The sequence below is a fragment of the Candoia aspera genome, chromosome 11 (genome assembly GCF_035149785.1).
Source record: "Candoia aspera isolate rCanAsp1 chromosome 11, rCanAsp1.hap2, whole genome shotgun sequence".
Taxonomy (NCBI): Eukaryota; Metazoa; Chordata; class Lepidosauria; order Squamata; family Boidae; genus Candoia; species Candoia aspera.
In genome coordinates, this window is record NC_086163.1 from 12,882,718 (window position 1) to 12,900,348 (window position 17,631).

Consider the following 17,631-nt stretch of genomic DNA (forward strand, 5'->3'; position numbering starts at 1 on the left):
TTTCCATGTTCCAGTGTCTTTTATTAAAATGCAGGATACATTCTTTATTACAATTTGAAAGAATTTAGAAGGACAAAAATAATACAAAGATAGGAACTGGCATTATACATCTTTTTCAGCAATACTTTAACAGAACAGAATGCAAATCAAAAGCAGTTACAGATTCCAACAATGCAGTGGGTTAGTTTATAGTTTGAATGTTGCTGAGGTCTGCGACATGCCATTGTAAATGTAGGTGTTATTAAATATTACAAATTGCCTGGTAACAATTTTCACAACTTCCTGAGCAGCAGCTCCTGTAAAACAGCCAAGAAATGGTAATAAATAAAAAACAAATATATGATAGAATTGACACCACATTCACAAGCCAATTGATTCAAACCCAAACATGTATTTTCTTGCTTTTTACTTTTTCTTCACTTGCTACCTTACATCACTGAGTAGAAACAGAGCATGGACACTCTCATTGTTGACTCAGCTCAGTGGCAAATTGCACTTTTTCCATGTTCAATGTCTGGCAGCTTCAGTCAAAAAATTCTGGATGTTGGAAAATATCTTTACCAGAGACATTGGGAACTGCTATCCATCAGTATCGTTTTAGTTGTGGGCTTCAGGGATTACAGAGCTCAAAACAGTGCCAGTATGAAAGAGAATCTCTCCCAGCACAAGCTTGTCCATAATCTGAATTTGTCAGTTAAGACCCCTTATTCAGCCTATCATCAACAAGAGAAGTGAGGTAATAGGACCTGGAAACTTTGGTTACCAACTTTGTTCCCTAAGAAATGTATTCCTTATTTTCTTTAGCAGCTTGTGAAGGCAACATTATTCTGCTGAGGTTCCAACAATAAATGTCAGTCTCAGATTTTATTGTTATCTGTGACTATTACTGCAATCAAGGGTTTTTTAACGTTTCAAGCTTCCATTGAGTGGAAATGTAATTAATACATCAAATAAACAATAATGGCTTGAACTAAAAGGTAACACAGCTTCTCATGTTCAGAAAAATGTATTTGAGACAATTTAACTGCACTGTAATCTTATATTATCAATGATATGAATAAGTATCAGTGTGGTATTTCATACTCAAAGTTCATCTTAGTTGATTCTCCCAATTAAAATTCAAACAGGGCAATCTAATCTGAGGAGTTTTATGTGCATCTAAGATTTGCCACAAAGGAATTCTGGCTGTAGTGTATAGCTTACATGTTTAATATCTCAGTGCATGTAACAAAATATACTAACAAGTATGGAGTACAAACTAGTATGTGTTTTATTGCACATGTATAAACTTCGGAAATAATTTTAAATATCAAACCCATTTTTACCACAGCAAAGGGAATTATATCAGTATAATGAATACTTACTATCTCTAATTCGATGTAATATGCAATTCTAAAATATTAGCATAACAGACATGAGAATTCAAAGTTGTACCAATGTACACTAAATCTTTTTGCATGTAAATTGGCTTGTAGTTCAATTTGGACACATAAAAAGAACAATCTTTTTACCTCCAAGAAATGCTGCTATGGTGTGTGGCTCAGCAGCTCCGTATCGACAACTACAAAAGGAAAGTAACAAGAGTTGTCATGTTTATATCATAAGATCTTGGGAAATATCTTTGTAATTTATATAACACTTACAATTCATGGACATAATCATCTTTGACTGTTACAGGCAGTCCATATTCCTGAAGAAAACTGTTGAGGCAAGATTTCAGTTTTCCAATATCATCCTCCACTTGATAGTTATAAACTCCTAAAAAAAAGTTGTATTATTATAGACGGAGCTAAGTAAACAAAGTAAATGAAGTATAATTCTGTGTAATCAGTGCAAGTAAATGAAGTATAATTTTGTTAGAGAAGACAGTAATTCTCTACCCCCATGTAAAGATATACTAAAGCAGAAAAGTAAAGATAAAGGTTTTACGAAGGATTTGTCAAATATACACAATTATGATGATATATGCAGTAAACATTAAAACTTCAAATCTGTGATACATTTATGAATTTGAACAGAGTGCTATTCAGTCTACGTGACAGAAAGTATACGTTTTTATCTCAGAAAGTATATGATATATTGAAAACAATTTTACCTGGGTATCTACCATTGTGTTTAAAGAATCTGTCCACAGCTCGTAACATTAAGTACAGCACCATTTCACTATCTGGATTATCCATATGGGAAGCTTTAAGTAGCAAAACAACAACATGTAAATTGCTAACAATCAAGAGAATATTGTTGAAGTTTTAAGATCAACTTAATTAAGTACAGGTTTCCTATTTCTCAACTTATCACATAGAGCAAAGTTTGATCTGGACACGAAATAAGTAAATAAAACTTATCACATAGCACATTCCATCAGCAGTGAGAATGTTTCCATATTTTTATCTAAAGCAACAACTCCTCCAATCTATTCTCTGCATACGCCCTCTGTCACTTATAGGTTTATAGGTAAGGACTGAACGTATAATCAATCTACATGGCAGGAGCTTAAAAGCTTCTCCTCCACCACATATATAAGGCAAACCACTTGGGAGTTAAATACATGAGATGCCTTAAGTGTCGAACAGCAAGCAAATACAGTAGATTCTAAAATAGAGTGTAGATGTCTCTCACAGAGAAACCTTATAGAAAGATCTACACAGCTGTGCCAAACATATGAGGGAGAAGGGCAAAACCAAGCATAGCCATCTTACGAACTGTGACTTCAGAAACAGTTCTAGCTAATTGCATGAAAAAGCAGCATCCTATAATACAAGGTAGGCCACCTGTACCTTCTGGATATTTTGAGCTACAATCGCCACGATCTTTTGATATTCGCCATGTTGGCTGGGGCTAATGGGAACTGAGGTCCAAAACACCTGGAAGGTACTGAATTCCCTACTTTCTTTGACCTTCAAATCAAGCACAACCCCTGATTATATCACGTCCAAGTAGTTGTCTTGGCAAAGGATTGCAAGAGGCTTGCCACTGCCTTCTTGCAGGAATTTTTTTGACTTCCCAGTCGAACCTAAAAACCAGGTATTCCCTGGGAGTCTTCCATCCAAGTATTAATCAAACCTGAGCCTCTTGAGCCTCTTCAAGCTCAGACAAGATATTGGTGTTGTGCTGCCACAAATGAACAAAATTATATGGGGACTGCTGCCACAGTTGCATACTTTTAAAATCCAATTTGCTCTGCTTCTTGGAACTGCACACAATGCTAACACTGCAGGATTCTCCAAGAACTAATGTATTCTTCCTATTTAGGATATCTGCATATTACTATGGTCAGAACTATTCTCCATAATACCATAATTCATACTATTGCAATATCGAAGTATCACAAAAGATATGTAGTCTTCTTTGATCCTTTCATCAAAATACTATTAAAAGTGCATGGGGAAGATGAGAAAAAATCACTCAATTGGTTAGTCAAAGATTTATATATAAATTAAAATGTACTTAATTAGGCTCACAGTCTGTAATGGTTTCTGTGCTCTTTGTATGGTCAACCATAACTTATGCCAATACCTACCAGCCAGCTTAGAAGTCACATTTTTCCATAAATATACCTTATTCTATCTTGTCTCTACCTTAAAGCAAAAGAATATTTAAGAAAGCAGAAACATAGCTATCTGTCTTCCGTATCAAAAAGGCCTTAATTTCCATATTTGATTTGTACATGAAAACACCACAAAAGGACACAAGAAAACATTGGGCAGTCTGCTTACTTATCTCATCCTTATTTGAAGTATTCAGTCCATATTCTTCAGAAAGAGATCTACAACATACTACTCGAAGAAATGCTGAATTACTGCCTAAACACAATATACCAAGGAGAGTGGGAAAATGGGAAGAGAATAAGTACTTTAAATATAAAGATACATCTTTATGATTAATTCCTACAACCTAAAAGAGACAGTTATGTCATTCTTGCAATTACATTCCTTATAAGATAGTTTTCAAAAATTTGCCATGGAATTTGAAGTATAAGATTTAAAATTTTCTATAAAGTTCTCAACTATGGCTTTTAGTTATACAGTAGCAAAACTTTTTTTTTTAATATTCTTCCTGCATGATTAAGGCTAATTACCTGAGGGACCGTCTCATCCCTGTCACATCAACCCGCCCCACCCGATCATCCAGAGAGGGCATGTTACAGACCCCGTCTATAAGAGAATTTCATCTGGCGGGGTACAGGAAACAGGCCTTCTCAGCAGTGGCCCCCGCCCTTTGGAACACCTTGCCCCCGGAGGTGAGGCAGGCCCCTTCACTCCTGACCTTCCGGAAGGCCCTGAAGACTTGGTTCTGCCGTCTCACTTGGGGCAAGAAAGTGGGTAACCATTCTTGGGGGTGGCTCACACGCTAAAGCCCCTCCCACCAGCTTGGAATTTTATAGCCTCCTGGATTTTATATTTATTGCATTTTATATTTGTAATGTGTTTGATTTTTATGAGATTTTTATGTTTATTTTTGTAGCCTGATTTTATTGTAAGCCGCCCAGAGTCCCTCTTTTGGGGGAGATGGGGGGTAATAAATTTTGAATAAAATAAATAAATAATTAGGAAAGGAGCAATCCAAAAAGTTCAGTTTGGGTGTATCATTAAACAATGGATGATTCCTTGTTTAGCCTATTCCATTAGTAGGAGCAGTCAAGTGGAAGCAACTGAACAGAATTCCTTAAAACTTAGTCTTATTAATGTGATGTAAGAAAAATGAAATACTTACAAAGCAATTTTAATTCTTTTTGAGAAATGGACTCTGGTGCCTGTGAAGCAAAATGCAAAGTTGTTTTCGTAAAGTTAGAATGCCTACTCTCCAGTACAACTGTTTTCTAAATTCCTGTTACAGAATTTGATTTAACCATTTATTCAGAGTTGGGGTCGCACACCTGGACAATCATAATTTTATATCTATCTTCTACAATTGCACGTTTATGGGATCAATAATGATAAGGAATGAATGGCTATATGAGATTTCAGGCTGCCACTCCTCTCCCCCCTCCTTCATTTATAAAAAGCTGATTTTTTTTTGAATTCCTAGAATTCAATAATTGTTATTACCCCTTAGTGGAGTGTCTTAATTATAGAATGCAATAGTTCAAATATCTATGTTTCATAAATCCATATGTAATTTGGAAAAAAGGCATGGTAGCTAAAGGATTCTGTGAGTTCTCAACCCTTTTCCAGTACCAATTGTTTCCAGTACCAGCTAAAGCATAGAACAGTTTAGGAATGGAAAGAAACAGACTCAGTAACACATATCCCCTGCTAATGAAAGGCTACCACAGAGAAAAAGAGTTAGGTTCTTTCACTAATTATCCTCACTTGTTCTTTCCTAAATTAAACCAAATCTTCCCTCTTCCTACATGACAAGTTAATACGTTTAGTTGTCAGTTATGGCCCTCCCAAAACACACTTTACAGAAGCAGCTGTGTTTTTAGCAGTTTCTATTCTTCCTCATATTTATGTTCCATCATAAGGCATCTATGTGATCCAATGTTTTTTTTAACTATTTGCAGCACAACTAGGCCCATTAATCAAATGTAAATTTGTGAGCAAGGCTACAGGTAGTCCTCACTTAATGACCATTTGTTTAGTGATGGTTCAGACTTAGGATGGTGCTGAAAAAAACCTTACAACTGGTGCTCACACTTAGAACTGTTGCAGCATCCCTGTGGTCATGAGATCATGATTTGGGCGCTTGGTAACCATTTCACATTTATAACCGTTGCAGCATCCTGTGGTCAAGTGATCACCATTTTCGACCTTCCCAGCCGGCTTCTGGCAAGCAAAATCAATGGGGAACCGCGTGATTCGCTTAGCAATTGCAGTGATTTGCTTAATGATTGCCGCAAAAAAGGCTGTAAAATCAGGCCAGATTCGCTTAATGACTGCTTCACTTAGCAACCAAAATTCTGGTCTCAATTGTGGTTGTTAAGCAAGGACTACCTGTAATGAATTCTTTGGACTGAGCCACTACAAAATAATTTACTTAACTCCATGTTAGGAAAGGGCAGAGAATGAAAAGTGTATTTTCTACTAACTCACCTTACCAACTGACTGCAACAGCTTTGCAGCATAATTAGCCACAGCATCGGCATCTTTCTTGGCTTTATCACGGTATCTTAAAAAAAATAAAATCCAAAAAATAAATTTCAGCAATTCTAATCCAAAAATCAATAGGCTTCAGGTACATGAATATTCACACTTTAATTAGTAGTAACAAATGAATGCAAAGCCATTGTGTTTTCGTTATGATGGGTTATTTATACCGAAGCGTGCAAAATACTAAGTGTTATCAATATTTTGATATTCAAGTTGGAATTCTCTGGGGAGAAAAACTAGGAATATGAGAAATTGTAATTAGATAAAATCCAATCTTGTCATTCCCCCAAATGAGTAAAGTGGAGTTCCAAGAAAGGGACGGAGGAAGTGATTTTCTTTTTATTCCTATCAAACCCCCGTATTACTTCTTCCCCTGATGTTTTGGAGGGACCCCCAAATCTCTAGATCTGAGGAGTCGTGGCAGGTATGTAGAGGAATTACAAACAGCATAGCCCTTACTTTTTTTTCCAGTAGCACTGGAACTCTGCTGAGCACAAATCTGGAGCCAACCCACTAAAAATTATCATTATTGTATACTGCCTCTGCTTAGATGCATGCATATATCTACAGAGAGAGAAGCAGAAAGCTTTTTCCTTTGCGATTTTGAGTTACTATTTTTACTATGAATTAAAAGCAGCTTTTGATATATGTAGAGATACTGGGCAGCAAAACTTTGCAATCAGTTTAAGGGCACAGTGATATCAAAGTTGAAACCACCCCAAAATAGGGAGCTGATAAAGTCACATTGAAAATGTCTGCAGAAAACATTTGTTTTGAAGGGGAGCTCAATGCTAATATAAAACTAAACCATTATAGAAAAGTACTTACATATTTTGCAATTTGATAAATTTACTTGAATCTGCTATCATATCTGGAATTGTACCCCTGACAGGTAAATTTCCTTGACCTTCTTTGCCCACAAATTCTTTTACCGCTCGAGCCAGAATCCAAAAAGGTGGAGTCTAAGAACATAGAAGAACAAAATAAGTCAAAACTAAAACCAATATTGACTTCTTTTATTTAGAGAACCAGAATATTGGACATTAATTCAAGCCATTTGTATTTACTACCTGCTGTGAGAGATTGATACAACGATCATCACTGAAAATCTCTTCAATACAGCTTGGTACCTAAAGGCCAAATTTAACAAAATATTTGTTTCCACAGTTTCTTTCCATTAGGAATTCAGTCATTATGCAACTAAAAGATCTGATGGGAGATAGAGACTTTTCTTTACCTTCGTAGCAATTACAGCTGTGTTTACATTTTTAACAGCTTCTTCAAAGTTCTCTTCATCTTCTAGAATTCCATTTTCATTCCTTAAAATTCCTAGGAAGAAATGAAGAATTGACTGAATAGGACTTTATTAACTAGGAAATAGGTGGTAAACAGACATTCTTTCCTTCTTTTGAGTTCATATTAATATGCAGGGAATTTTTTAGTAACTTAATAATATTGCATGCCACTGAAGCAGAATGAGGATGCATATTTACATGTATCTTTAACTAAAGCCCACAAAAACGTAACATTGCAATAGAGAAACAGACCAGATTGCCAAAATCTCTCGGTATTACCTTGCCTAATCATCTCACGGAAGGCTTCCTTTTCTTTGTAGTTCTTAGGTATCTGACCATTGTTCTAAATAGAAATATCAGAGATTTGAATTTTATGAAACTGGGTATTAAGGCAAATAAAAGTTACTTCAAATAAAGTAACAAGGATATGATACCTGAATATTATAACTGTGTTTATAGGCAAGAACCATGATTCTTTAGTATTCAGTGCCGATCAGAAAGAAACCAACGTGCTCCTGCCAATAAGGGCAACTGAGCGAACAGAATGTTTGTCAACGGTTTATCTATCATTATATGTGAATGTGGCTTGGTTTTGTCATAAGTCAAGAACAAATATGAAAATTAAATAAATTAATAAAAATAAATTAATGTGCCTTAAAAGTCTACTTTATTAGGAAACAAGCCAGAATTCCCATTTTACATGTAATGCTAACCAAATCATAGATAGCTGCGCCCGCTAGCAGATGGTTCAAGCAAGAATATATAAAGTGGAGCACATCAGACTGTTAACTAGTTCATATTTAAGCCCAAATGTTTAAGCCAGAGTGCACCAGTGAGTTAGAGCCAAGTTTAATCAAGTTTAGCGTAAATCTCTGCAATCAATGGAACAAGCTGTGACTAATTTAAGCCCCATTCATTTCAATGACTCAGTGTACATCAGATTTTTAAAAATTTCCATATATATACCTATACAGATATGAATAGACAGAGATATATTATCTCTCACACACCATGTTGCTAGGTTAAACAAAGCACTCATGGTGGCTTATATTTTAAAAACATTACTTAAAAACTAATAAGCTCAGCAGCAGGATCTTGTATTAAAAAAACAGACATACAGTTAAACATGATATTAGCATGGGCACATCCACCCATATAACATGAGCATATGGATATATACTTACATGGTGCAGAGAATGGGGCATATCTGAAATGGGGTATAGGAGGTGAACACAACCCCCACTTCTCTGCAATGCCTCCACACACTGCCTGCAAATAGGTTTCTGTGCTCCAGTTAATTGGGGAGGAGAGAGAATGGGGAACAAGAGGGCTGTACTGAAGTCTGTGGGGTTTCACTTAACTACAACAGGCCCAAGTTAAGACTTCCAAAAATTCATCTGAATGGCATGAGATGGGTTTGATATCCAGCTACAATCCAATCTCACCTATAGTTTGCCTGATTAAATCCTGTGACTTCAACAGCATGCAAACAGCCTGTGAGCAAGACTGCAGCATATGAAAGCACATAAGCCCTTCTGGAGGAAGGCCTACTTCTCCCAGTTCTGCAGCAGAAAGCATGGGTAACGTAAGACTACTACTACCACCAAGGTATCCACATACCTCATTACACCATTTTTCTAGATACTGGGATACAATCACAATCCATGGAATGTGGCTGTGTTCCTGCAAATGCAAAATTAAAGCAAGTATAGCAAAATAAAGAAACCAACTAAAATAACGCAATTCTAAAGTTGGAAAGCAGGGTTGTTGGAAAGTAGTGTTGCTGTACAAACTCAATTCATAATGCAACAAAAAAATAGATAAATAAACAGAATTGCCTTCAGTAACAGTCATTATAAAATAATCATTGAATAACCCTTTCACTTTGTATGACAGATCTAATGAATTTTGTATTTAGTTTGTATGATAGATCTAACAGTTTCCTCAGTTCTACAGGTTTCCATTTGATTCTGAAAATCCAGTTAAAAAGTAGGGATTCACAGTTATATGTTGGAAAGTCTCAACAGAGCCAAATATAGCCATGCACCTTAAAGAAATTCAAAGCATTTTAGATATTTCTGAATTATTTAAACTTCTTGGCTGGCTGCCTCACCTTGAAATTATGCTGGAAGCGTATTGAGAAGGCAAATCTGTAATAATGGAGTTTGTTCAAAAAAGCATGCTTGGACTCGTTTTTTTCCTAGAACAGACTTCACCCGGTACTGTATGAATTTCTATGTAACTTCAGTAAGCCATTCAACATAACAAAATCAGATCTGACTATAACAGGTGAATCCACTGACAATCTCTAAATCAAGCCCCATCTTCTTCTTTGAAAAGAATGTCTTTTGTATGTAGTAAATGTAGCATAAAATGGAGTTCTAGAACAAATTCAGGAACCATCTTTAAAGCCTGCACATACTGAGGAGTAGGCCAAGTCTGTACCAACCTTTTTTTCCATATGTTCTAAATTGTAAGACTGAATGTGTTCTCTCAGCTCTGGAAATGGATTGTCCAGTCTCAAATCATCCAATGCATTATCTGGGTGAGATTCTACAACTATTGAAACATTAAGCAACGTTTTAATTTGGAAGCCAAAGCTGAAGATAGCATTATTGCTAAAATTTGTGGATCCCATCAATTTTTGCTACTATTATTATGAGAGGTGTTACTATGTAAGCTGCCCTTGGAGGGCTTTTGTTCTGAAAGATGACCTCAAAATATTTTAAATAAACACAATTCAATGATTATACATGGATTTGTAAACAATGTGACCCTCCATGGCTACTTAACATTGCATCCAGAGGTGATAACATACAATGTAAAATCCCTAGGAAAAACAGCATACTACAAGGAGTATTGCAAGTCAGATTTCAAAATATAATTTGGAATTGATTACATATTATGTCTCACAAGTTACTAGGCTAGTAAGAATTAGCTAATCTATTCTTTATAAAAGAAATCTATTACTACTATTTAGGATGTAGCTTCCTAAAATCAGCCACATGAAATTAAAAAACAGTTATGAATACAGAAACTTTGCTACTTACCATTTTAATAAATGGTTGCATATACAGGATAATCTTTAATCACTAAATATTTTATCTGGATGTTCTTTAACAATGGAATGTTCTTTAATCACTACATATTTTACCTGGATGTTCTTTAATAACAATTCTCATATATCCTATTAGTCCGTAAGTCCTACAAATTAACAGGGGGATGTTGTAATTCCAGAGGACATCAGCTAGCCTGAGCAGTGTACTGAAAAACAAAAGATGTACAGGCAAAATCAAAGAACAATGAACAGAAAATACACAGCCACTAGAATCCACCTGCAAATATTTCTTCGGTGTATAGCGCATCTATAGGCAGTTCTCATACTTCAACAAGCTCTTGAACAAGCAAGAATATCTTGTTACTGAGGTCCTTTAGCTCATAACATTCTAATGTTTTATTTATTTATTTAAACAATTTAAATTATTTATAATTTTATATTGTACATAAAACAGCAATTCTTTGAAAGACATGTTACATCTGGATGGCAAGACAGGACAGAATCACACAAAACCTCTAAGAAGGTTGCTAAATTGTTATCAATAGTTATAGATGTTAGAAACTGTCTGGTTCCTCCTTCATGCTATTAACTGTTAGCTGCTGAACGCTTTAGGATTTTCTTGCAATTTTTAAAATTTTCTCTTACTGTATTATACGCTGATCTTTTATTGTGTGTGGTCTTGGACCGTACGTAAATTTTGATTGACTGATCAAACAAGTTCACCAGAATTCCTCAAATACACTCTATATGATTTACAAACACACAGTGCTAAGCAATATTTTTCCTCTAGCTGTAACAGTACACAACCTGCAACAGGGGAGGAAAACCAGCTAAAGATAGAAGAAGGTAGGTCTTAATTTCTCCCCTGCAAATTCTAACCCTACTCTTTTTCCATGACCAAGCAACTCAGATTCCTGGAATACTTCAACTTTGTTTATTGATCCTCCGAGAAGGTAGGAAGATTCAAAGTGTATAAAGGGCACAGTTATGTAGGCTATCTCTACCTTTTCCAGTCTCATGTGCACCTCCTCAGAACCTTCACTGCACAAGTTCCTATACTGAACAGGTAGGTCTCAATATAAGTAGAACTCCATGCAACTACAAATCCCACTATATCATTGCCCATAATCATGCAGAAACTGAGTTCCCACATTATACTAACCAAAAGCTTACTGAATAAAGTCCAATAGCTGGGTATGGACACAGATCTAAACCATAAACCATGTTTTATAAACCATATAATAGTTGAATTCATACAGTGCAACAAGCCAAAACCCAACAACACACATCATGGTTTAGTGTACTATGTGAATCAGTAAAAGGACTGTACTTGTCTTCAAGCAAACACATGCAAAATTCCCATTCAGCCTTTTTGATAGAACATCCCACTGACAATTTTTGACCTTCATGTATTATGAAGATATAAAAAGGAAGCTTGACTGTTTCACACTCACACAATTACAAAGCCAATGGTGTATTGGAATGAAAAGAGATGGACAATGAGACCACACATCACATTAAATCAAATATTATGTTTGGTTTTGACTTGGTATAATGTGTGAACTTGGATATTATGGCTTAATTAATAAACCATGTTTGAACTGAGGCAACAATATAGCAAGTAAAGAATAAAGAAAAATAACCAGTTATGGAGAGTACGTGCTGAAAATAAAAACATACAATTTCCATTTTTACAAAACGAATGTGAAATAAAACATGTGTATTTAAAGACAATAATATCAATTTCATTCCAGCTTACCTTTCTGGGAGTTGAGCTGCAATCACTACATTAAACCGACAGAAAAAAGAAGGATCATTGTCTAGAAGTTTATCTGGATTCTTGAGAAAACATAAAAAACATCCATCTGTATTGCAGCATAAAGCAATCAATATTAAAGGATTCAAAATTAAAACCTTTCCTAGCTCAGTGCACTTCTTCATGAACTGCAAATGTATTTTTAATATGTACAATTATCTAAACTCAAACTTTTTCCCCTTCTAAGTGCCACCTCGTGCTAGAGACAGTCCAGTTCTGTCCATCTGTCCCCTACAACTGGCATACATCACCTACATAGGTGAGACAAGAGTCTCTCCAACCAAGACTATTCTAGCTTGGCTATTATTAAATTCACATTACACATCATAAAAGAAATATCAATTTCATTGGATATGATGGATTTTGATGAACACACTGTAAAGGCAGACTGTTATAGGAGTGAATTCATGTCGCTTATGATATCAAATCACATACATCTTAAATGGGATTTGTTGCTTGAAGTGAGAAAAAGGATGCTTTTTGATATAAGCCTACACTACAGCAAGATTTGGTATTATATTATTGTGTACGGTAGTAATACCTAACTTAGTCTTACATACTTTTCTAACTTGTTAGCACATTAATGTGTGTAAAAATGTTTAATGCAAACCTCTTCCACAAAATTTCCAAAGACATCATTATTCAATTCTTGCAGCAGTTCTGTGGCACACTGTGCTCGATTCTGTTTAAAAATAATAAGCAGATGTGTTACATTGCTATGACTGACATAAACAGATTTAAAATTTTATCCTAAAAGGTGAGAATAGAAATATTCCAAAAAAACAAAAACAAAAAACAAATAAAATTACTATATTTAAATGAACATGCTGAAATTGATGGAACTTAAGCCAGCCATTAAGTCCTACTGATTTCAACTAGCCTATTTCAAATATACCTCAATCTGGATCCAAATCAGATATTGCACAATAAATGGGCACAAACTTGTGTTGCATGTTACATTTCCAAGTTAAGGATTTCTGGGTAGATGTAATTTTAGACAGCTTACTACATTCAGAGAGATATGAATAAAAATGCTTTAATAAAGATTAATGGGGAAATATCAGGGGAAGTCCTGAGGCTACTTTTGAAAACAGACATGTGTGATTTGAGGTGTATCAGAAAATGTCCAGCAATGAACACAGAAGGGCACACAACTTCTGCAATAGGGGACAAAAAGCTGCTTCAAGTTTTGTTCAGAAGAACACTCTTGTTTGCAAATGCACATGGCCAGATCTTCATTGTGAATGAACTAATCAGAACAAACCATTTGTAAAAGATTTCATGTGCTCCTACCTAAGCAACCTGCATATCGGTATTAAAGCTGTGTCATAGAAGTACATGAATTTAGGCTCCAACATATATTTACTTAGGAATAAGTTCTCACAAAGGGGATCACTTCTCTACAGATATGCAGGCTATATATGTTTATTATGAAAGGGAAAGGAAAAAAAACATTTCACTGAATGTATCCTATGCATTACATAATCACTCACATAAATAAACACATTTAGCATTTCCTTACTTGACCAATATTGCTTCTTTGAAGGAAGAAGCTAAAAAAGAAGAAATAATTCCTTTAGAATGTTATTATAATTACAATTTCTGTAAGTAAAACTATGTGAACAATTCACCCCATAGAAAACCTCTATTACATTTTTCCTCTCTAAAATCTTCCAACATTTTAAAGACTTGCTTGAAATCAATACACCTGAGTATGTTTTCTTGTTTGTAGATTCACATAAATATAACCTACAGTTCCATTTATAAAACCAGAGTGTTTCAGGTTTAGTCTACACAAATCTCTATGTTATTTAAAGATATACAACTTAACATCCCACTTGTCTTTACCATGCCATTAGAATGGTGTCAAAGAATGAGGTGAACAGTGGCATATGAATACTGACTAAGGTTCAACATGGATATGTTCTGAAATAATCAAAAGTGGTAAGCAGCAAGGGTTCACATATCAATGCAAACTATATTTACAGCAGCAAGAAAGCATTTCACATCTTTTTGCTCCATATTCCCACCAAAAGAGTTTGAAATTGACCTGAAATTATCTTTTTTTTTTTTCAATCCATTCAATCGTGTCCAATTCTCGGCGACTGCCTGGACAAGTTCCTGCAGTTTTCTTGGCAAGGTTTTTCAGAAGTGGTTTGCCATTGCCTCCTTCCTAGGGCTGAGAAAGGGTGACTGGCCCAAGGTCACCCAGCTGGCTTTGTGCCTGAGGCGGGACTAGAACTCCCAGTCTTCCAGTTTCTGGCCTGATGCCTTAACCACTACACCAAACTGGCTCTCATATCTTTGTTTTCACCAGCCTTAAAACAGTGAAAATAAACATGGAGCACTATGAGTCTATCAGTACTCCTTCCAGTTAAACAATATGGAAGTGCAAAAAATGGCACTCAATCTACTGCAGTTCGTGGAGTAACTGGAAAAAAAAAACAACCCTTACCTCGAATCCACATAAGTAATTAGAATCCCCTATTCATGTTCTCAGTATATGCTGTGTATATCTGTTTATCATTTAGAAAAGACAAACAAGCCCTTTACAAGAGGACCCTATGCAGCTGCAAACATGTCATTCTTTCTCCTTCTACATAAAAGGCACTGAGAGCTCTGAAGCCAACAGGATATCAAGCTGGCATTTTTGCAGTCCGGTGCTTTTCCGCAATAGCTGTAACCTTAATTTTATGTTGTCACAGCTGGGGTGTATCTGAGCTGCCAGACCATTGGCCACCCTTTTTGGACACACTCACCCAAGCAAAACCAAACAGGGAAGAAATCAACAGGATTTTCTGTCTATTTCCTCATTCTATTTAGGAGGCTGCAAATGACGTAGATTTGATTTGATCTGATTTATTTATTTTTCAAAATTTTACTACTGCCCATCTCCCCCGAAAAGAGGGACTCTTTTTATACGCTTTTATATGGCTCCATAGCTTATAAGAGGAATATTCAATGATACAAAAATTATCAAATACTTGTAGAAAACACATTACCTGTTTCCAACATCTTCCCCAGTGACTTGATTCCCATCTACAATTGTAAATGATCCAATACCTTAAAGAAGAAACCAAGTCAGTGATCACACTAAACTCCAACTTCACTGGGGCAAAATTACAGCTTTTAAAAGTTATTTGTACCTGGAAGAACTAGGTTTTTGAGAACTTCTGTTCCTGTGGCCGTTGCAGTTATCACACAAACGTGAGCAGATTCTAAAGCCTCTTGTCCATGATCACCCCATAACCTGCACCACGAAGACAGAAATACAAAGATGATTTCCACGACCAAGGAATTAGAGCAGTGTCTCTCAACCTTGGCAACTTTAAGATATGTGGACTTCGACTCCCAGCATTCTATACATGAATATATATGCATGTATAAAATATGCACATATAAACAGATTTGCATATATAAACTATGCATTCTTATTCTTTTCTCTGGAATGGATGGATGAAGAAAGAAACAAACGAGGATTCCAGAAATAAGCATTCAAGGCAGGCCGGCCATCGGGCCAATGAATGGCCATCCTCCGTCTGGCGGATACGGGCGATCGGGAGCCCCAGGAACCGGAGCCCAGCCTACTGCCCCGCGGCCGGGAGGCTCAGGCTGGAAGAGAGGAGGAAAAGGGGCCTTGCACCGGAGGAGCCGGGCCAAAGAGAGCCGCGGAGGCTGCACACCGCGGGCGCCCCAAGGCAGAGGCTCTCCTCCAGCTCGCCTTCCTCCTCCTCCTCGGCCCCGCTGCCTGAAGCGCCCGGAGCCGCCGCCAAGAGAGCCCTCCTTCCCCACAGCTCGCGGCCGGACCCCGCCGGCTCTCCTCACCTCAGCTGCCGGTCGTAGCGCTGCTCCTTCAGGCTGAGCCGGCCCGATCCCGTCGCTTGCCCGGACGCCATGACTCCCGTCCGCCGCTCGGCCTCCTGCGCTTCCGCGCGCCGCCGGGGAGGGCGCCCGAGTGCGCGGCGTCTGCGCCTGCGCGGCCACCCGTCCGCCGCCTGGGCTTCCCAGTCCGCCCGGACGTCTGCGCGGTGCCGGACCCGCGGGCGAGAACTCGACGGGGCGCCCGCTCTGCAGAACTAACCGAAGGGTCGCGGGGTCCGCTCTGAAATGCCAAAGATGGGTTAGGCTAGGACCGTCAAGCATCGGATATAACTGCAGTCGTTTCCTTTCTGGCAGCCCGGAGCTGATCGTGAGGAGCTAAACCCTCTTAGATTAGGAAGGGAGAGTGCCAGGCTAAATTGGGAAAACAAACCCAAATCAGAAGAGGGCAGTGGCAAACCACTTCTGCATTTGGGGCATGGTTGTATGCATGTAATCCCTCGGAGCCCAACTCTGCTTGGGAGCATCTTCCTGTCTCAAGTTGAGTAAGTCTTACGTTCCTCCTCTTCAGCCAGCACTACTTAGTAGGAGTTGGGTGGGAGAAGGCACGTGGGTACAATATGGAAGTTCGATGTCAATGCACATCATTCACTCCCAATAGATTGGTTTTAACATTCAAGAAAAGCTTCTGGAAGCAATTATAGTTGCAGACGTGGCAGGGATGAAACTTTTCTACAGGTAGTCCTCGTTTAGCCACCACAGTTGGGACCAGCAACTTGGTAGTTAGGGGAAGCAGTCACTAAGTGAAACCATGACTGTGGTTATGAGCTTACTTCAGCGTTCCTTTGCGAAGGTCATAAATGCGAGGATTGGTCGTAAAGTTACTTTTTCATCACCGTTGTAACTGCTAATGGTTGTTAAACGAGGCAGTTGCTAAACAAGGACTACCTGTACCATTACTTTCTTTCAAAACATAACCGATTCTACAGTGTCTTCCCACCCCAAACCTGGTGACCAGTTACAAACTATATGTTAGGTTTGGAACCTGAGTTAACACAAAGGTATTGAGGACAGTTGGAACAGGATGAGTATTTATATGATTTCCATCCTCACGTCTTCACAGAGGCATGTCCCATAAAGTTCCCTGGGATTTGGTCCTAGGTAAATATGCATGAGAAGATTGCTGTAATGCTTTATAGTGGAGAAGAGATTGATAGCAAGGAAGGACTTCCTCTTTCCCAACTTTCTTATCTGATGTCCCTTTTTCCCTTCCTTCGTGCATTCTGTTTGCTCTGCTAGAACTTTCTTCCTCTTTTTGCAGTTTTAACAAGGGTTTAAATACTTGACACTCTGCTGGTTGAAATCAAAAGGAACACATTGTTCCTGATGATTTCCCCTGGTCAGATTAATCAGAACTTTATGGATCGTGCTCTTAATGTCAATCTTCCCCAACTGGAGTTGATGGCTATGGAAGGTAGTCCAAACATCTGCAGAGCATCTGGTCAGGGATGGTGACTTTTAGTGTTTAGCTATCTTTGCTTTATTTATTTA

General features: G+C 37.5%; 1 protein-coding gene across 3 annotated transcripts; it reads right to left on the reverse strand.

Moving 5' to 3' along the window:
- On the reverse strand, nucleotides 1-16,179 carry NAE1 (NEDD8 activating enzyme E1 subunit 1). Of its 3 annotated transcripts, XM_063312831.1 has the most exons (20): nucleotides 16,087-16,179; nucleotides 15,408-15,511; nucleotides 15,264-15,324; nucleotides 13,784-13,814; nucleotides 12,872-12,943; nucleotides 12,205-12,284; nucleotides 10,542-10,651; nucleotides 9,837-9,946; nucleotides 9,008-9,070; nucleotides 7,667-7,730; nucleotides 7,330-7,421; nucleotides 7,163-7,222; nucleotides 6,921-7,054; nucleotides 6,036-6,111; nucleotides 4,714-4,753; nucleotides 3,717-3,803; nucleotides 2,096-2,188; nucleotides 1,644-1,758; nucleotides 1,512-1,561; nucleotides 1-296 (listed from the first exon to the last, which is right to left on the reverse strand). In XM_063312831.1, the coding sequence occupies exons 1-20, from the start codon at nucleotides 16,155-16,157 to the stop codon at nucleotides 187-189; spliced, it is 1,623 nt and encodes a 540-aa protein (XP_063168901.1). In that variant the 5' UTR covers nucleotides 16,158-16,179; the 3' UTR covers nucleotides 1-186. The 3 variants fall into 3 exon arrangements, with proteins under 3 accessions (XP_063168901.1, XP_063168903.1, XP_063168904.1); XM_063312833.1 differs by lacking the exon at nucleotides 7,163-7,222; XM_063312834.1 differs by lacking the exons at nucleotides 15,408-15,511; nucleotides 16,087-16,179 and having other exon boundaries at nucleotides 13,755-13,814; nucleotides 15,264-15,301.
- Nucleotides 16,180-17,631: the final 1,452 nt, after the last annotated feature.

Coding starts and splice junctions, on each gene's coding strand:
- NAE1 (XM_063312831.1), bottom strand. CDS start 16,157: ATGGCGTCCGGGCAAGCGACGGGATCGGGCCGGCTCAGCCTGAAGGAG. Junction 7,731..9,007: donor TAGAAAAATGGTGTAATGAG/GTATGTGGATAC, acceptor ATTTCTATTTAG/AACAATGGTCAGATACCTAA. Junction 1,562..1,643: donor GATGATTATGTCCATGAATT/GTAAGTGTTATA, acceptor TTCCTTTTGTAG/TTGTCGATACGGAGCTGCTG.